This window comes from Schistocerca cancellata, chromosome 6 (genome assembly GCF_023864275.1).
Source record: "Schistocerca cancellata isolate TAMUIC-IGC-003103 chromosome 6, iqSchCanc2.1, whole genome shotgun sequence".
Taxonomy (NCBI): Eukaryota; Metazoa; Arthropoda; class Insecta; order Orthoptera; family Acrididae; genus Schistocerca; species Schistocerca cancellata.
This window is the reverse complement of record NC_064631.1, coordinates 728,922,307-728,944,316: the sequence shown is the minus strand read 5'-3', so window position 1 is coordinate 728,944,316 and position 22,010 is coordinate 728,922,307. Positions and strand designations below refer to the sequence as shown.

Here is a 22,010-nt window from a genome sequence, read left to right as displayed (position 1 = left end):
TTATAATGGCCAGGGGTGTAGCCCCCGCTCTACCGGAGAAATCTGTGCGTAGACTTGGCAGTAAGCGTGATGTCTGCCGCACGCCAGTGGTTTCCAGTCCTGGTGCCGCCCTCCACTGCGAGCCCTCGGCCGCATGCTCCCCGAAGAATGGCAGACGGCGGCAGGACAGCGCCGACTGCGCCCCCGCCTCAGCACGGCTGTGCCCCGCCCCTCCCGCCCCCGCCCCCGCCCCCGCCCAGCTTGGCTTGGATCGTCTGCATGTGTTGCTGAGTGAGCGCTGTTGCGTGACGCGTTGCAGTGCAACAGATGTACGGGTGGAACGGCGGCGGGGCGAGCGCGCGCGCCGCCAAGGTACCGCCGGGCCTGGGCCAGCCGCAGCTGCAGCCGCCGCCCCCGCAGGCGCAGCTGCAGCCGCCGCCGGGGCCGGGAAACTGGCGTCGCCCTGCGGGCCTCCAGCTCGGGTACAGCGTGGCCCGGGTCCGCCTCTACTGCCTGGCCGAGTGAGGAGCTCCGGCTCCGACAGGTGAGTCCGCGCTCGCCGTACTGGCCTGGGGTGGCGCCGGCATCCGGGGTGGAATTCTCACTCTCTGGGGCAGTGTGCCCTCGTATGAACCTTCCTGGGGACCTTTGTCTTTCGGGGACAAGGGCTCTACCAACTGAGCTGCCCAAGCGTAACTCACAACCCCTTAATTTAACTCTGGAAACATTCCTAAGTCTGTAACTGAGCCATATCTCTGCAGTATCCGTTCTTCCAGGAGTGAGAGTGTTGCGAATTTCACACGAGAGCTTCTGTGAAGTTTGGAAGGTAGGAGCTGAGGTGCTGACACAAGTGAAGCTGTGAGGGCGGGTCGTGAGTCATTCTCGGGCAGCTCAGCTTTTACGGTAAGAGCTGTAAAACTACTATAGTATACTGTAGGCCATTGTAAGTAAGTAGAGAATACGACATTTTTCCTAGAAGCATCGGTCTATATCCGCGTTACCTGAATGTTAGTTGTGTTGCATAGCTATTCGGCGTTACACCAAAACGATCGCTTTCTTTACAGTTACAATTAGTGTCTTACTAGATTATCCTAGAAAGAGGAGGCAGTGAACTGTCTAGAAACTGAGCGAGGATATAAAAGGTGGCCAGGTAACCTACACAACATTTTCGTTCTACATAGTTACGCTTCTGTCTGTTACTTGAAAGTAAAAAGTATTATAGCAAAAATGAAATTGTCAATGTTTAATTCAGGTTTTATTAAAAAAGCTGTTGATTTGTGAAGTGAAACAACGGGATTTTATAGTAAAAATGAACAAAACAATGCAGATTTATTATATAGCGTTTAAACACGCAATTTCCTCAACAAAAGGATAAAATAAAATAATGAAAAAGCAGAACAAAAATTGGTCAAACATCGTTTCAATATTTTGTCAAACTTATACAAAACGTGGTTTTGTAATTCATAAACAAGTTTCGCATTTACCAATAATAACATGAACCACTTGCCCTTGATCATGATGAACCGTTTTACTGAGTACAAAATAACAACAAATACCACCTCCATTACGACCTTGCCTAGTACGGCAGTGCGGGTCTCCCGTATCGTTCCCTACGCTCTGTCAAGAAGCATGGGACTTCATTTCCATATATTTTTGTTTTACGTAGAAGCGCAGACATTGTTGCAGATCAACTAATATGTATTACATATAAAATGCAATTTATATGCTCTAATGATATAAAGTCCTCCGTACTCTAACACTCAATGATGTGTGGTTCTAACTGTGTGTGTTAAAAAAAAGAAATGTCGTCGGCTCCTAGATTCTCTCTAACACATTCATTTACGTTTCTCTCCTTATCAATACTACCAGTACTAGCGGTAATACTACCACTTACGACGTTATTTATATAGTGTACCACAACTATCGAAACATAGTCTTCCAAGGAAGCTTCAAAATTGTAGTGATTTTGAGAGTTTTACGACTTTGGAGGATGTTTTTCTTAAATGTCTGACCAATATGTTAGACACCGTGTTTTTAATCGCTGTCTTACGACGGTGCCTCTCTCACACAACCTTGCGGCCAGCACTGACGTCGACTGGGAGACGTGGCTACCGGTTTCGCTGCAACTTTCCACTTATTGTTACTCATTTGACAACACAACAGCGTAATCAAAGTGTTCATCTGGTTTTAGTCTGTGAAGTAACGCGCATATACGTATTTTATCTTTTTTATTTGTGTTTTGTTTCATCAAGTAGCATTGAGCAACAGAATGTCTATGTTTAGTGTTAACCTGCAAGCGGAATACAAATTTTTGAAATTGTGTAATGAAAGTAACAGTGAACATCTTTATTGCAGACTGTGTAATGGAGGATTTTCTGTTGAACATAAAGGAACGAATCATACTAAAGGCCACGTGAAAAAGGCTAAACATGGAACTGCTTCACCAAACGTAAGAACTTTTTTTAAAATTCAGAGATGTGAAAAAGAATTATCTGGAGTTCACTGCTAGAGAGGCTGCATTTTCATTTCAGACTGCTAAACACGAGCACTATTTCTGAAAACATGTCTAGTGAAAAACAAACCTGAATAAATGAAATAAATGTTTCATTAAATTGCTCTAACTACGACGGTGATCAAAAATAAGTCACAAACGCCAGACTATGGCGCCTATACATATCTAGAAGGTGGCAGCACGTGTTGCGTGGAAGGTAGACGATACACAATATTGCGCGGCCAGTACTTAATGATCTGCAGTCAGACCAAGATGACAGCCGTGGCTTGAGTGTGTATCCGACTACAGCAACGCTGTTTTGTTAGCCGAGGAACTGTCCGTAGAGCACGTCCATAGGCAATTTCATGCCGTGTAAGATTAGAACTGTAGTTCACAGAAATTTTTGTTCAATTGGAGAGTTCTGGCTGCCCAGGTTACCCAATTATGGCAGATTGTTTCCCCTTCTAGGGGTATTTCGCTACCCCCAAGACACATCGGTCTTGTAGCCTGCAGCAATTGAAGGATCCAAATAGAACTGTTATATCCCGGAAGATCATTCGTTAGATGCGAACGCTGCCACGAAAATTCTATGCTGCAGACTTTTAGCGCTTTGTCGAGCTAAAGGATAAGCGTTTAATTTTACACGTGCCGTATGTTGAAAAGAAAAACAAATTTCAGACTGGTACACGCTGTTCTCATGTCTCTATCCCAGTTTTAGATTTATTTATTAATCTCAAAAATATGTCCTGGGTTGGACGCAAAAAATATGGTAAGCCTAGCTGTGACCTGCTTTCAGAGTGACGTCAGAGTATGCCCCAGTTTTTGAGAACGAAATGCCAGACACTGAGAGAAGTGAGACGGAACTGAAAACTGCTCAGTATTGGAAAGGCATCTAGACAGTATGAAATACGTGCGAGGTTTCACAGTGATTATGCGAAAGGAGGCGCTCCCTCACTAGGTTTTTTCAGCAGTGAAGGCAGCCTGGCGCTTGGGATAAACGCGGGTCATTTCCGTTTCCATGAAGGTTCGTAGGGTATGCGTACATAGTTACAGGCCACGTATCGCAGACTTTAATGTCTTATTGAATTACTAAACGTGTTTTATGATGGATTTGGAAAATGAAAATTTTCTCTACAAAAATCAACATCTATCTTCTGAAACTCAGCTCGCTCTGCTCCTCCATGAGATCCAGAACGTCGTACAGAATGACGTCTTGGTTGATGTTGACTTACTTGTTTTCAAGCACGTATTTAATTCAGTTTCTTAGCGTCGTTTAATGAAAACAGTACGAAATTACCGAGTGTCAGACCATGCTTGTGATTCGTTTCAGGAATTGCGAGTAGATACGACTCGACACGCCGCTCTGAACGAAGGAATATTCCTTTACCTACCGTCGGGTCTCTGAGGCCCGTCCGTGTTGTTGAATATCTTCGCTAATAGTAACTATACATTTAATTTTAATGATCTTTTAGACTTTGGCTAGTTTGTCAAGCTAGTCATAATTTCGGGGAACGATTATAAGAATTTGCCTATGGAATTTGCCTATGGCTTTGTGTTAAAGTGTTGGTGCACTTTCTCATCCGTACGGGTTTGCGGCAAGAAGCAATTTTTCAACAGCCAGATGTCTGTTTGTTTAGCTACTGTTACGTCATTTGCCATTGTTGACACACGCTGTTATTCTATCACTCTTCAACAGTCCTTCTTGTGATAAGCACATGTTTATTTCGTTGCATATCAGTTGTCTGTTTTACAAACTGAAAATGTTACGGAGAAGAGGACTACCAGATGAGGAGATAAGGTAATTCTCTTCTGATTCTCAAAACCCACCTAGTGACAGTGAATTCCCCAGTGGTGATGACAATAAGATAGATGTCGCTGAAAACTCAGCACTACACAAAGATGATGATTGTGAAGAATCCCTTTACGAAGATGTAGTAGATCGTTTTTTCGTAATGGGAATGAAATATGGGCTATCTTCTCAAAATTGAATTTCTGGTAGTCGGAAAGAAAAAGATGTATTGAAAGAAGACCAGGGACCTACAGATTATTCCATTAAGAACTGATAATCAAGAACCGTGTTTTATGTTGTTCTTTCGTCTGCCCCTCATTGACAAAATATGTATGTGGAGCAAAAGGGAAGGTCGAATCGTTTTCGAATCGTTTACAAGGACTGAGTGGTTGTAGATATGCATGAAACGAAAAATTTTCTTGGTGTTCTGATCCTGACTGGAGTTTAGAAGTCAGGGAATGAAGGTATCAGTCAGCTATGGAGTGTTGAGAGTGGCCGGCCACTGTTCAATGAAAAAAAAATGGTTCAAATGGCTCTGAGCACTATGGGAATTAACTTCTGAGGTCATCAGTCGACTAGAACTTAGAAGTACCTAAACCTAACTAATCTAAGGACATCATACACATCCATACCCCAGGCAGGATTCGAACCTGCGACCGTATCGGTCGCGCGGTTCCAGACTGTAGCGCCTAGAACCGCTCGGCCACTTCGGCAGGCTGTTCAATGAAATCACGTCTCGCAATCACTTCCGTGCTGTTCTTAGGGGAGTTATGCTTTGACAATGCAGCAGCGTGACGAAGTGACAAAATGGAACCAATCAGAGAAGTTTCTGGGACATGTGAAATTACTTTTAGCGATGCCTACATTCCAGAACGGTGCCTGACCGTGGATGAAAAGCCGGTCGCGTTCGAGGTCGATGTCCATTTCGATAACACATCACATTAAAACCCGGTAGGTCGGAACAAAGTTGTGAGCAATTTGTGACAGTGCAGCGAGCTATTGAATGTGTGTTTGGGGAAGGAGGAAGAGACCAGAGCCGTGCGGAGAGAATGTTGTGAAAACCGTCATGACTGAACATGAAAACTCCGGGCGTAATATCGCCTGTGACAATCTTTTTTTACATCTCTCGATTTAGAACATCATTTGCTGTCCAAAGACCTGACACTAATCGGTTGTGTCCGGAAAAAACAAAGGTGAACTGCATGGCGATTTCATTACACCTGGGGGACGTAAGGTGTACTCTACATTATGTGGTTCTCAGCCACATGTGTTGATAGCCTCTTACGTTCCTAAGAAAAAGAAAGTTGCCAGCGTTCTTAGCTCTCTTCATGACCAGCCAACGTTGTCATCATCACATGTGAAGAAACCGGACATACATTGCCACAAAGGGGGCCATTGATACCATGGACAAGAAGACGCAATTCCACAGCATGAAGAGGAAAACAAGGCGCTGGCCATTGGTGATTTTCTTGAACAGGATCGATGTAAGTGCAGTGGATGCATACATAATTTCCGTGATTCTGGCTACCAATAAAAAAAGGAGATCTCGGACTTTCATAATCAATTTGGGAAAGCAACCAGCATGGGTAAAGAAGTCAATGGACTCATTAAGAGTACCGGATCCAGGAAGGGCAGTGAAACTACCGACTAAGAAAGTGGGAACATGTGCACATTGTGTATCGAAGAAAGATAGTAAAAGTCAGATTACATGCTGTAAGTGCATCAAACCGGTATGTTCTGAACATTGTGCTGTTGTCTGTAGACCCTACGCAAATTTGCATAAGAATAAAAGCCAACAGCAAAAGTATTTAAATTGTGTTTTCTTAAAATGAAAACTTTAAATACGGAATTTTTTTAAAGTATTTATTTCTCAAAAGTCGTTCACATCATAACTGTCAATTTATTTCAATTTAAACATCACGGGCCTGAGAGACCCGACAGGTAGGCTACGCTATTCTGATTTTCTGGTAAGCAGAGGGTTAAGTGACCCATTCAGTATCGTAGGAAGCTCCATGAGGCTGCTGCCAGTAACGTAGCAATGCCAGAATATTTCACTGAATTGCAAGAAGACGTAAGGAGAATAGATGATAGATACAAGAACTGGCGGTTGAAATTGAAAGTAAAAAACGTAACGTATTGAACACAAACAGAGGAAGAAATCCATTACTGTTCGATTACGCTATCGGTGACAAATCATTGGAAACAATAACTACTGTAAAACACCTATGAGTAACCATCCGGAAGAAAATAAAAGGGGGTGACGACGCGAAACAAATAACATATCAGTATAACAATAAAGAAGATGACAGTTAAAAATTCACTGGAAAAGCTTTAAGGAAACGTAATTCAGCCACTTGCTTCACTGAGTACTGCTCATCACCCCGTGACCCTGCATCGCGGAGAGTTTCGGTATTGACATTCCGAGACAGTACGTTCCGGCAGGTGTCGGGCAACGTGTAACTTCCTCCCACAGACCAATTTCTTCATGACCGCAACAACAAAATCGTAAAAACTGGAGTTCGCTCGGCTACAGAAGAAAAGGAAATTGAGGATCTGTTAAATTATAATCAGTCGGGATTTTATAAAAATTAAAGTCACCAGATATGCAGCTCTGACGTTCCGCTTGAGAGTGGAAGCAACACTGGACAAAAATGAGATCACGCTCGTAGGAGAAAGTATTCCACAATGTAGAATGGTCCTAGAGGTTCGAGATTCTGAGAAGAATAGGACTATTGCTCGGATTAAAATGGGGTAAGACAGCGGTGCAGTCATTGGCCCTACTTACCATCTATACATCAGAGTAGCATTGTCGGAAATAAAAGAAGATTCAAGAGTGAGAAAAATTCGGGGTGGAAGAATATCAATGATAAGATTCACTGATGACAGTGCTGTCGTCTGTGAATGTGAAGAGGAATTACAGGGTGCGCTGAATGGCATGAACAGTGTAAAGAGAGCAAAATATGGATTCAGAGTAAATAGGAGAAATACGAAAGTAATGAAAATTATCAGAAATGAGAAAAACGATGAACTTAACAACGCCACCTGGGGAAAAGGAATCAAAACATCGCTGTCTCTTTCCCCTCTAAAAACGCCGGACGCCCAATCTCCGCTGTTACATACCAATAACGACACAAGTCTTTCTGTTACGCTAATTTAACGTTGTGTTATCCAAGCTTTGCATTTCCTGCGAAGCCTGTCACTAGGAAACATATCAACATGAAAACAAGCATCTCCTCATACTAACAAAAAATAAGAACCTCAGAAAAATAAGAAAACCATAGCAACACAACCTAATCTACCACAACACTCACATATGCTGTGGATCTCCCACATTAATAATCATGTACAATAAATATTCCCAAGCTGTACAAATAAGGCGACTTCCTTAGGTGCGTCACCTGAGTTCGTAAGGTATATCATGCACCGCCAGCAGTTAGTTTCTGATTTTTTTACTTGCCCTCTTGTCCTATACCCTCTGTCATGGCAGTATTACTGGTGGCTTTAAGGGCATAATGAACACCACGAGGACAATGGTTGTCCCCTTTGCCAATAGTAACTTAGTGTTTACTAGTAACGGCTTTTCTACAACTTGGTATGGTCCTTGATATCACGATGTTAGTTTTTTCGTGTTACTTTAGCAACAGTGACAGGATACGAACTGATGAGTAACTGCGTAGTCAACATCAAATAATCAGTGGAAAAGACGAAGATGTGGAGCGGAAATGGAAAAAAATTCAAAAGCATCGTTCAATATGCCATAGAAAAATTTGTTTCAAACGAGGTCTGAAGGGATAGGAAGGAACCTCTTAGATTTAATAAACCCATTACAAAACTGCTACGTAAACAAAGAAAGCTTCATCAAAGATTCAAGGGAAGTCAAAACCTCGCTGGCGAGCTGAACGAAGCGAATATAAGCGCAAAGAGAACACCGAGAGAAGCCCTCAGTGACATTGAAAGTAAAATTTGGCGAAACGATCTGACTAAACAAGCTAATTATAAAAACAATAAAACGATCGAAATAATCTCACTCAGGGAACTCGGGCTTCAGAAATTGTTTTCCATGGCAGATCGTTATACAATCCCTCCTTTCAGTCGTAAGATCTTCGGAATGGTAGATATTGAGATAAGTGTTCACGGAATAAAAAAAGCACCCTCTATCGCTTAGTGGTGGAAAGGCATCAGTGCCAGATGAGATACTGTTAGATTCTACAGAGACTATGCAAAAAAACTTTCTCCTCTAGTTGCAACAGCTTATCGTAGGATTCTGGAGCAACGAAGGATACTTAACGACTGAAAAAAATCCCAAGTCATTCCTGTATCCAAGAAGGATCGTAGGACAGATACACGTAATTTTAAGGTTATATAGTTGACGTTAATCTGTTGTAGAGTTATGTGACACGTTTTATCCTCACTCGTAAACGAAGATCTCCTCTACAAAAATAAACATGGATTCAACAAACGTGGATCTTGGGAAACTCAGATCGCTACATTGCGGCAGACATCAGTGCTCAGGTTCATCCGCGTACCTTGACTTCAGGATGGCTCTTAACACTGTGACATACTGCAGTTTAGCTAAAAAACTATGAGCTTGCCGAGTATCGCGTCAGATTGGCGATTGGATTCAAAACTTTCTTGCAGAGAGAGAAGATGACGGAATAAAATCGACAGATGTAAACGTAATTTCAGGAATACCGCAAGGAAATACGATTGGACCATTAATATTTAGAATAAATATAAATTATCTAGTAGAATACGTCCGAAGTTCTTTAAGGATATTTACAGATGGAGCAGCTGCCTACAGGTAGATAGCAAACCCAGAAGACCGTAGCGTTTTGCAAATGACCTGCACAGGACTGAGTGTGCCCTAAGGATTAGTAGTTGACTCTGAAGGTAAACAAATGTAACATACTGTGCTTACATAGTAAAACTACACTACTGGTGAAAAGTGGCTGGAAACAGTATCTACATCAAAATACACTACTGGCCATTAAAATTGCTACACCAAGAAGAAATGCAGATGATAAACGGGTATTCATTGGACAAATATATTATACTAGAACTGAAATGTGATTACATTTTCGCGCAGTTTGGGTGCATAGATCCTGAGAAATCAGTACCCGGAACAACCACCTCTGGCCGTAATAACGGCCTCGATACGCCAGGGCATTGAGTCAACCAGAGCTTGGATGGCGTGTACAGGTACAGCTACCCATGCAGCTTCAACACGATACCACAGTTCATCAAGAGTAGCGACTGGCGTATTGTGACGAGCCAGTTGTTCGGCCACCATTGACCAGACGTTTTCAATTGGTGACAGATCTGGAGAATGTGCTGGCCAGGACAGCAGTCGAACATTTTCTGTATCTAGAAAGGCCCGTACAGGACCTGCAACATGCGGTCGTGCATTATCCTACTGAAATGTAGGGTTTCGTAGTGATAGATTGAAGGCTAGAGACACGGGTCGTAACACATCTGAAATGAAACGTCCACTGTTCAAAGTGCCGTCAATGCGAACAAGAGGTGACCCAGACCTGTAGCCAATGGCACCCCATACCATCACGCCGGGTGATACGCCAGTATGGCGATGACGAATGCACGCTTCCAATGTGCGTTCACTGCGATGTCGCCAAACACGGATGCGACCATCATGATGCTGTAAACAGAACCTGGATTCATCCGAAAAAATGACGTCTTGCCATTCGTGCAGCCAGGTTCGTCGTTTTGTACACCATCGCAGGCGCTCCTGACTGTGATGCAGCGTCAAGGGTAACCGCAGCCATCGTCTCCGAGCTGATAGTCCATGGTGCTGCAAACGGCGTCTAACTGTATGTGCAGATTGTTGTTGTCTTGCAAACGTCCCCATCTGTTGACTCAGGGATCGAGATGTGGCTGCACGATCCGTTACAGCCATGCGGATAAGATGCCTGTCATCTCGACTGCTGGTGATACGAGGCCGTTGGGATCCAGCAGGGCGTTCCGTATTACCCTCCTGAACCCACCGATTCCATATTCTGCTAACAGTCATTGGATCTCGACCAACGCGAGCAGCAATGTCGCGATACGATAAACCGCAATCGCGATAGGCTACAATCCGACCTTTATCAAAGTCGGAAACGTGATGGTACGCATTTCTCCTCCTTACACGAGGCATCACAACAACGTTTCACCAGGCAACGCCGGTCAGCTGCTGTTTGTATGTGATGCCACCGGCGCCAACCTTGTGTGAATGCTCTGAAAAGCTAATCATTTGCATATCACAGCATCTTCTTCCTGTCGGTTACATTTCGCGTCTTTGGCACGTCACCTTCGTGGTGTAGCAATTTTAATGGCCAGTAGTGTATGTAGGGGTAACCATGCGGAGCGATATTAAGTGGAATTACAACATAAAACGAATAGTAGGAAAGGCAGGTGCTATATTGAGATCCATAGGAAGAATATTAAGGAAACATAACTCATCCACGAAAGAAGTTGCTTACTGAGCAATTATTCGGCTGGTTCTTGAATAGCGCTCACCATTACGGTACTCTTACCAACCGAGTGCCGTGCGCTTCCTCAAGGCTCGTTTAGTCGAGACTCAGGCAGCAGAGGTGCTCAACAAACGCCAGTGGAAGATGCTACAAGAGTGGCCTCGTGTATCAAGTAGTGGCGTACGTTCCAGTAAGAGTCGTAAAACAGACTACTTCCTCCTCTATACGTCTCCCGAAATAACCACAACGACAAAATTAGAGAAATTAGAGCAAATACAGAGGTTTATTGACAATCACTCTTCCCATGCGACACTCAAGAATGGAACAAGAAATGGAGCATCAGATAGTGGTACCAGCAGTACCCTCCACCACATACCGTTATGTGCCTTATGGACTGTTGATGTTGAAGTAAGTAGGTGCTTATTAACATTACTCATAGGCCTACTCTGCACTCTGGTAACATAGCAGTACGCCATCCCATTTTTCTCTTGGCACCTGGGTTCCTTACTGTTTATCTTTCACACCTGCTTTCACAGGTCTTTTAGTGTTTGACGAAATTTCTGCTGTGTTCCGCTTTTTTTCATATCTTATGTTTAATAACGTCAAAAGGTGATGGTATCTTTCTTCTGTATACCATCTTGTATGTTGAGAGCACAAGACTATCATGGATGTTTGAATTACATGCAGAAACGACACTGTGTAGGTAAACATCCCAGTCGTCATGGAGACTATGATTCGTAACAGTTAACACAGAGGCATCCTTTGGTTTGACGTGAAGTTTATGCCCCGATCAGGAGTAATCGTATTGTGGATGCCAAACTTCAATAAGTAGATAATCATTGCTTGTGCTACTATATTTGCTTGCTGATTTCGAATGGCCATCATTACAATATATGGCAAAATAGGGTCTCAACCAGTCAACATGTAGTGGTTGTACACTGAATGAGCCCAAGACATCTATCCCATCCATTTCAACTGGCTTGAATACCATTGGTAATGTTTGAAGCAGTACTTGTTGATTGGTTAAATCAGCATGTTGTACACGTGGCACACTATTTCCACATACAAGTTGACATACTTCCCTTGTGTTCTCCCCTAATACCAGTTAGCTACCCTACAATAAGTTGTTCTTTGTCCTCTGTGCCAGATGGCATATGGTTATGAGCATCTTTCAACACTTCTTCTAGTAGTGCAGCAGGCACCATGATGCATGGACCAAGCTTCATAGTCCTACATAGCAGTCCATTCTCAATAGTGAACTGTGGATGTGCTTTCAATAGCTCGAAGTCTGTGTCAGTTATTCACACGTTCTGCCGTTCTGTAAGGTTCCAGACAAGTGCTCTTTTTACACCATTCTTTCTTCATAGTCAGTATGCATTACTTTGCTTTCTGCTAGGTTTGCGAATTACTTAAAAGTCCAATTCGTTGAATTTCAATGTTCATCAAGTCAACCTGCTTGAAAGATCTTTAACTTTAATAGACATTTTAACGCTCTATTGTCAGTTAACACTAGCAATTTCCTGAAATATAGATAATATCTGAGCTATGTGACTGTAGATGGTAAACTCAGCGTCTCCTTGTCCGTGGATGAGTAACTTTCTTCAGCTTTACTTAATTTCCCAGGCATGTAAGCTACATATTGCTCTTTGCGATTCATTTTGTGGGGTAAAACACACACTACTATATGCTACTAATGTCACAGGACAAAATAAATTTCTTCTTGCAATTTGGACATACTAATACAGAGCTAGTTGTTAGTGCCTCCTTTACTATCTCAGATATGGTTCGATATCCAGCTGCCCATGGAACTTTACATACTTCTTTAAGAAGTGTGTCAATGGTCTGGCAGCACCTGCATGTCTTATCACAAATTTTCTATAATAATTGGCAAATCCTTTAAATGACTGTAGCTGTTTAGTAGTCTGTGGGGCGGGGGTGGGGGATATAATGCACAGCATGTATCAGTCTCAGATTGGTTTTTAAACTGGCTTGGGTAATCACGTGGCATAGGTAGTTCACTTCTGGTAACTCGAAGTGGCACTTACCAGTACTCACCGTTGTTGTTGTTGTTGTTGTGGTCTTCAGTCCTGAGACTGGTTTGATGCAGCTCTCCATGCTACTCTATCCTGTGCAAGCTTCTTCATCTCCCAGTACCTACTGCATCCTACATCCTTCTGAATCTGCTTAGTGTATTCATCTCTTGGTCTCCCTCTACGATTTTTACCATCCACGCTGCCCTCCAATGCTAAATTTGTGATCCCTTGATGCCTCAAAACATGTCCTACCAACCGATCCCTTCTTCTAGTCAAGTTGTGCCACAAACTTCTCTTCTCCCCAATCCTGTTCAATACCTCCTCATTAGTTATGTGATCTACCCACCTTATCTTCGGCATTCTTCTGTAGCACCACATTTCGAAAGCTTCTATTCTCTTCTTGTCCATACTAGTTATCGTCCATGTTTCACTTCCATACATGGCTACACTCCATACAAATACTTTCAGAAACGACTTCTTGACACTTAAATCTAAACTCGATGGTCTCACTCCTTTCCCAACCACTGCTTCCCTTTCATGCCCCTCGACTCTTGTAACTGCCATCTGGTTTCTGTACAAATTGTAAATAGCCTTTCGCTCCCTGTATTTTACCCTTGCCACCTTTAGAATGTGGAAGAGAGTATTCCAGTCAACATTGTCAAAAGCTTTCTCTAAGTCTACAAATGCTAGAAACGTAGGTTTGCCTTTTCTTAATCTTTCTTCTAAGATAAGTCGTAGGGTCAGTATTGCCTCACGTGTTCCAACATTTCTACGGAATCCAAACTGATCTTCCCCGAGGTCCGCTTCTACCACTTTTTCCATTCGTCTGTAAAGAATTCGCGTTAGTATTTTGCAGCTGTGACTTATTAAACTGATAGTTCGGTAATTTTCACATCTGTCAACACCTGATTTCTTTGGGATTGGAATTATTATATTCTTCTTGAAGTCTGAGGGTATTTCACCTGTTTCATACATCTTGCTCACCAGATGGTAGAGTTTTGTCAGGACATTCTAATGGAATGTTGTCTACTCCCTGGGCCTTGTTCGACTCAGGTCTTTCAGTGCTCTGTCAAACTCTTCACGCAGTATCGTATCTCCCATTTCATCTTCATCTACATCCTCTTCCATTTCCATAATCTTGTCGTCAAGTACATCGCCCTTGTATAGACCCTCTATATACTCCTTCCACCTTTCTGCCTTCCCTTCTTTGCTTAGAACTGGGTTTCCATCTGAGCTCTTGATATTCATACAAGTGGTTCTCTTCTCTCCAAAGGTCTCTTTAATTTTCCTGTAGGCAGTATCTATATTACCCCTAGTGAGACAAGCCTCTACATCCTCACATTTGTCCTCTAGCCATCCCTGCTTAGCCATTTTGCACTTACTGTCGATCTCATTTTTGAGACGCTTGTATACCTTTTTGCCTGTTTCATTTACTGCATTTTTATATTTTCTCCTTTCATCAATTAAATTCAATATTTCTTCTGTTACCCAAGGATTTCTACTATCCCTTGTCTTTTTACCTACTTGATCGTCTGCTGCTTTCACTACTTCATCCCTCAGAGCTACCCATTCTTTTTCTACTGTATTTCTTTCCCCCATTCCTGTCAATTGTTCCCTTATGCTCTCCCTGAAACTCTCCACAACCTCTCGTTCTTTCAGTTTATCCAGGTCCCAACTCCTTACATTCCCACCTTTTTGCAGTTTCTTCAGTTTCAATCTGCAGTTCATAACCAAGAGATTGTGGTCAGAGTCCACATCTGCCCCTGGAAATGTCTTACAATTTAAAACCTGGTTCCTAAATCTCTGTCTTACCATTATATAATCTATCTGATGCCTTTTAGTATCTCCAGGATTCTTCCAGGTATACAACCTTCTTTTATGATTCTTGAACCAAGTGTTAGCTATGATTAAGTTATGCTCTGTGCGAAATTGTACAAGGCGGCTTCCTCTTTGATTTCTTCCCCCCTATCCATATTCACCTACTATGTTTCCTTCTCTCCCTTTTCCTACTGACGAATTCCAGTCACCCATGACTATTAAATTTTCGTCTCCCTTCACTACCTGAATAATTTCTTTTATCTCGTCATACATTTCATCAAGTTCTTCATCATCTGCAGAGCTAGTTGGCATATAAACTTGTACTACTGTAGTAGGCATGGGCTTTGTGTCTATCTTGGCCACAATAATGCGTTCACTATGCTGTTTGTAGTAGCTAACCCGCACTCCTATTTTTTTTATTCATTATTAAACCTACTCCTGCATTACCTCTATTTGATTTTGTATTTATAACCCTGTAATCACCTGACCAAAAGTCTTGTTCCTCCTGCCACCGAACTTCACTATTTCCCACTATATCTAACTTTAACCTATCCATTTCCCTTTTTAAATTTTCTAACCTACCTGCCCGATTAAGGGATCTGACATTCCACGCTCCGATCCGTAGAACGCCAGTTTTCTTTCTCCTGATAACGACGTCCTCTTGAGTAGTCCCCGCCCGGAGATCCGAATGGGGGACTATTTTACCTCCGGAATATTTTACCCAAGAGGATGCCATCATCATTTAATCATACAGTAAAGCTGCATGTCCTAGGGAAAAATTACGGCTGTAGTTTCCCCTTGCTTTCAGCCGTTCGCAGTACGAGCACAGCAAGGCCGTTTTGGTTAATGTTACAAGGCCGGATCAGTCAATCATCCAGACTGTTGCCCCTGCAACTACTGAAAAGGCTGCTGCCCCTCTTCAGGAACCACATGTTTGTCTGGCCTCAACAGATACCCCTCCGTTGTGGTTGCACCTATGGTACGGCCATCTGTATCGCTGAGGCACGCAAGCCTCCCCACCAACGGCAAGGTCCATGGTTCATGGGGGTTAAGTTTGCTAAATGCAACATTTTAAGAATTTCGTTTACTTGGTTTGTGCGTTCCTTCATATCCTTGGAAAAGACGATACTGACTGGGCTTTAAACTTCTTAACAATTCATCTACCAATCGATGAAATGTGGCCAGTGCATCCTTTAAACCAAGTGATATTCACCATCATTTATAATGGCCCCAGGCGATAGTAGATGCAGTTTTTGGCCAGTGCTGCATCCCTACTTCCAACTGACGGTAACCGGAAAAGTATTTGCATTGATCGAAGTTGTCTAGTGTTTTTCCAATATTTAGTACTGGAAGTGCATCTGTCATCATTTTAGCGTTTAAATAACGATAATCACAACAAAACCTAATTTTTTTTGTACTTATAATGAATTTTTGTGCACAGTAACAACCAGTGCTCCGCATGGGTATTACTCTGTTCACTAATGCCATTATTCAATTGCTGATAAATGAGCTCCTCCGTTGTTGGATGCAAATGCTGGCGTACTCCATACGGTTTTTGATACACAGGCGTTTTGCCCTCAATTAGGATTCTGTTTCAATGTTATAGGGCTTGCCAGCATTGGCCTTCTAGAATGAATCGATCAGGAAACTTTATGAATAACTTCTCTATAGCTATCCTGTCTTCGCCCTTGCAATGCTAATATTTTGACAATAATGCTGCTGTGTTGACAGTTTGCTTAAGGCTGACATCCACATTTGATCTGTCTAAATTGTTCTCACCCAGAACGTCCATATTGGTAACTAACAATCCTTTTGTCAAAATTACTTCATTGGTGCTGAAATTATCCTTACTGATAGAAGCCATACGTTCCCAGCTATGTCTTTTATATGTACAATGCTCATATGTGCCAAAATGCCATGTATGCATCTCATCATTGTCTATCAATGGCTCTACCACAAGCAAGATATTGCTCGGTAGGTCTCTGACTTCACTTATTCAGAGTAATTCTCCTGTATCCTGCGTCACGTTGTCCCATGAACTGATTCTTAACAATTGTGTACGTAGTTTACCTGTTTCTGCTCTCATGACAGGCGCACGTTGCAACACTATATTGTTGACAGCAGTCTCTGTAATTTGAACAGTACTCGATTAAGTTTAACAGTGTCAGATAAATTTTTGGCGTGATGTCTGATTAAGGAATCCAGCCCCAAGATTACACAGCACCCCAGATGTACAAGGGGAAAAACTTTCATATTCTTTCGGAAAAGCTTTGCTCCAATGCGAAAACTAAGCATCTTTGACCAAGTGATGTGACATAATTATTTTCTATTTCATGTAATCCATTACGTGGAGAGTTCAGTCTCGTCCTGCCCAAGGGGTCCAGATTTGTCACCACCATATGCCCTTGTATCTAATAATAACGCAAAAGGCAGCACGTTTTGTATTATGGGAGAGAGTGTCACAGAAATGATAGAAGATTTGGACTGGACATCATTACAAGAAAGTCGTTTTTCGTTGCGACGGAATCTTCTCACGAAATTCCAATCACTAACTTTCTCCTCTGAATGAGAAAATATTTTGTTGACACCGACCTACATAGGGAGGAACGATCACGACGATAAAATAAGGGAAATCAGAGCTCGTACGGAAAGATATAGGTGTTCATTATTTCCGGGCGCTATACGAAATTGGAATAATAGAGAATAGTGAACTTGGTTCGATGAACCCTCTGCCACGCACTTAAATGTGATTTACATAGTATCCGTGGAGATGTAGATGTAGATGCAGAATGTTCTGTACCATCTAAGCAAAACTCCCCTACACCCCTCCACATACGTCTTCATAATGTTGAAATTTATTGGAAACACAACCCGGCAGATCTGTAGGCCCTGTTGGTGTTTAGCGACCATCTATTTTGTCCCTGCCCGTGTTATTTCTTATTCCTACAGTCTTGTTCAGTGTGACCTACCACTCTGCACCTATTGCATTGTGGCTGCGACACTGCTTCCGAATGTGGCCTGTGCACACGTATCTATAATACTCTACGACCGTAGAAAAGACACCTCTTTTTCCTGTATTTCTGTCGCCACATATACCTCTTCTAGCTGCATAACTACGCTACTGGCGGCAGTCAAATCCTTTGGGTTTTCCATAAGCGGTCTCTTGATCGACTCGCGTGTAAGTAGCCTTGAAAAAGCATCCAACGCTTTATGCTAAGCCTCATGAAGGGTAATCATGTCTGCCTCTGTGCTTTCCATGAATTGATAGCTTTGAGCATCTATTTTTTTTTGATCCTCTCCAAAATACTCTCTACTTATATTACCACTTCACGACTGAGCTCCTCTCAAAAGAACTTAGTGCTATTGTGGTTACGGCAGCGCTGTAAAAGCGGTTCATTCAGCTGCCAGAATCTGTATGCATTCTCGAAACCATCGCGATACTTTAAGCGTAGCCTGGCCATCTGCTAAAGCTTTTCATCGGCCCAGAAGCCTAGCTCTGTGGCTGCTTCTAAGTCACTCTTAAATACCAGCAGATACTTGGTTATCTTGTCCAAAACATGGCTAGTCGGACTGGTAGCAGTCGAATCTAACCATGGTGCAGCTATAATGGATGAAGCTTTTGTTTCTTCTACTACGGAATATTTCTTGTGTAACTGTGTGTCATCTGCTGTCAGCATTTTAACTTGCTCTGTCAAAGCTGGAAATGCCCCTTGTGAGGAAACACCCTACATACCTGACTCTGACATTGCAAAATATTTACCCGTAAAAAAATTACAAGCACACACAAGAAGAAGAAAAGCAAAGGAACCATAGGCACTCTAAAATAGGAACGGGATATTTTTTATCTTTCTGGACACTGGTCGACTGAATGAAAATAGCGGCGGACACATTACACGTTACACGTAAGAAGCGCTGACAGTGTACAAGATGCGTTGTAATCTAACAGGTTGCTCTACGTGCATCTCACTGGCCGCATGCCAGTACTGTTTCCCCTGTGGAAGGTCGGCGGGTCTATTAACCTTCACAAACTGCACCTTTTAATTCCTGTGGCAATCCATTATCTCTACCACCTTCGTGTGCATGAATACTGAAGGGCAACAAAACAGTGAGCCCACTCACTGCATTATGCCATCAAATCTGCAAACTGGAGTTAGTGATGACATTCACAGCCCCATTGTCCGTAGTAGCTCAACTGTCTTCTCCATGGATGATGGACATTAAAATTGCAGTAACCACTTCTGTCATCATGTGAGGTTCAGGAACGTGACACTTATGGTCGCGAGCGAACTGCACTACTCGCGTAGCAGGATCTAGTGTACTGCAGTGCGATACATTGGTGGTAGTAGGTGTCCTATGGTGGCACATAGGAGAAATATCGTACCTCCCGCCGCGGAAGTCGAACACGCGCCAGAACAAATGGACATGGCCAGCCCATAGAGGGCTCAGCGTCCACGGCGGCTCTTAGCGCAGCGGCTCTCGCGCAAGGGGGCGCCACCGCTGCACCACGTGCAGACCGCGGCCAATAGCCGCTCCCTCCGGTTTCGTATATAGGGACCCGCTCTGCCTTAGTCCAGTCAGTCTGGTACTCGCTCTGGATTGCCTGTCTATCTCGGCGGTACTGCGTTCTGGTCGTTGCTCGTTGTTCACGTTTGCCTGGCTCTGGTTCCGAGTGGATTTATTGTTGGTGTTTGCTGCTGTGGTTTCTACAAGTCTCCGTTGTTTATCTCTTCCTTGTTGTGTCGGTCATAGTCGGTCGTTGTCGGTTGTCGTTGGTCTGTCGTCCGACTCGTCCTTCGTTTACCCCGTGGTGCGTGTTCCACCGCCGGCGGCTTCCCCGCCTGGCGGCTTCGATCCACAGCCCAAGGCGTTCCCGCGGTTGGTTTTGGTCAGTACAAGAAATATTCCTGGTTAAGAAAGTCTTATATTTATTACAGTCAAAGTGACGGAATCAAAGGCAGAGGCGGATTCAGTGGCCTCCGTGACGTAGTCGGTAATGGTCGCTGAAGCATTCCAGTGCGTTTGCAATTACAGCTGCTGTTGAGTGCTGCAATGACACTATAGAAGAATGCTGACGTTGTGCGGTAGCAGCTACTGATAATGGGCCACAGAAGGCAGCAGTGGCTGCTGCTGACCTATTGTAGCTGTGGTGGAAAACACCCTGAGGTTGCAGGGTGAAGCCGCGGTTTCCAGCATGGCTGGTGGTAAGGACATGTACATGGCTATTACAAATGATTGAAGCGATTTCATAAATTCACTGTAGCTCCATTCATTGACATATGGTCACGACACACTACAGATACGTAGAAAAACTCATAAAGTTTTGTTCGGCTGAAGCCACACTTCAGGTTTCTGCCGCCAGAGCGCTCGAGAGCGCAGTGAGACAAAATGGCGACAGGAGCCGAGAAAGCGTATGTCGTGCTTGAAATGCACTCACATCAGTCAGTCATAACAGTGCAACGACACTTCAGGACGAAGTTCAACAAAGATCCACCAACTGCTAACTCCATTCGGCGATGGTATGCGCAGTTTAAAGCTGCTGGATGCCTCTGTAAGGGGAAATCAATGGGTCGGCCTGCAGTGAGCGAAGAAACGGTTGAACGCGTGCGGGCAAGTTTCACGCGTAGCCCGCGGAAGTCGACGAATAAAGCAAGCAGGGAGCTAAACGTACCACAGCCGACGGTTTGGAAAATCTAACGGAAAAGGCTAAAGCAGAAGCCTTACCGTTTACTATTGCTACAAGCCCTGACACCCGATGACAAAGTCAAACGCTTTGAATTTTCGGCGCGGTTGCAACAGCTCATGGAAGAGGATGCGTTCAGTGCGAAACTTGTTTTCAGTGATGAAGCAACATTTTTACTTAATGGTGAAGTGAACAGACACACTGTGCGAATCTGGGCGGTAGAGAATCCTCACGCATTCGTGCAGCAAATTCGCAATTCACCAAAAGTTAACGTGTTTTGTGCAATCTCACGGTTTAAAGCTTACGGCGCCTTTTTCTTCTCCGAAAAAAACGTTACAGGACACGTGTATCTGGACATGCTTGAAAATTGGCTCATGCCACAACTGGAGACCGACAGCGCCGACTTCATCTTTCAACAGGATGGTGCTCCACCGCACTTCCATCATGATGTTCGGGATTTCTTAAACAGGAGATTGGAATACCGATGGATCGGTCGTGGTGGAGATCATGATCAGCAATTCATGTCATGACCTCCACGCACTCCTGACTTAACCCCATGCAATTTCTTTCTGTGGGGTTATGTGAAAGATTCAGTGTTTAAACCTCCTCTACCAAGAAACGTGCCAGAACTGCGAGCTCGCATCAACGATGCTTTCGAACTCATTGATGGGGACATGCTGTGCCGAGTGTGGGAGGAACTTGATTATCGGCTTGATGTCTGCCGAATCACTAAAGGGGCACATATCGAACATTTGTGAATGCCTAAAAAAACTTTTTGAGTTTTTGTATGTGTGTGCAAATCATTGTGAAAATATCTCAAATAATAAAGTTATTGTAGAACTGTGAAATCGCTTCAATCATTTGTAATAACCCTGTACTCTTCCTGCGTGAAGAACAGCAGCAACATATACTGATAAGCCAAAACAATACGACCACTGCCCGACGCGAGTTTGGATGACGCCTGGTGGCGTTTCTGGAACGTAACATGGTGACAAAAGTATGTAAGTCGATCAGAGAGGGATGGGGAATATTTCTTACCACGACACAGGCCGCTAACGGGGAAATTTACTGACGTAAGTGACTTTGACAAGGGTGATATTATTACCCAGAGCCTGTGAACGAGTATTTCGAAGATGGGGTAGCTGGTCGAATGTTCAATCGCTGTGATATGGTTGGACGTCCACGACTCCACAGAAGGGGGGGGGGGGGGGGGTTTGGAGGCTTTCCTGCTCTGTGAAGACGGATAGGTGTCGATCTGTTGCATTTCTGCTGAAAGAGCACAATTGTGATGCACGAATAAGCGTTTTGGGACACACCGTTTATCGCACATTGCTGAACATGGGGCTCCACAGCAGACAACCCCTACATGTTCACATGTTGGCACAACGACATCTTCAGTTACAATTGCAGTGGCCATGGGATCATAGAGACTGGACCGTGGATCAATGCAAACGTGTCGCCTCGTCGGATGAATCAAATTTTGCTACACCAAGTCGATGTCGTCTCATGAAGTGCCATCATAGACGCGAACAACGGTTCAATATGTGCACCACACCAAAGACACAGCCTGAGCAGTATTATACTATGGCAGACATTGTACATCACCTGCATGGGACCTGTAGTAGTTGCTGGCAGCTGTGGATCACCTTCACCTCTTCATGCTTGATGTCTTCCCTGCTGGGAGTGTCATCTTCCAACAGGACAGTTGTCCATGTCTCAAAATCAGAACAATGCTACAGTGGTTTTAGGATCA

The 22,010-nt window shown here is 43.6% G+C and overlaps 1 protein-coding gene across 1 annotated transcript in view; it reads left to right on the top strand.

The window, feature by feature from the left end:
- Positions 1 to 22,010, top strand: part of LOC126088494 (uncharacterized) — a 371,363-nt gene that overhangs the window by 316,950 nt on the left and 32,403 nt on the right. The window contains exon 6 of the mRNA XM_049906634.1: positions 307 to 523. Coding sequence (XP_049762591.1) covers positions 307 to 523 — 217 coding nt within the window. The remainder of the gene's footprint in view (positions 1 to 306; positions 524 to 22,010) is intronic.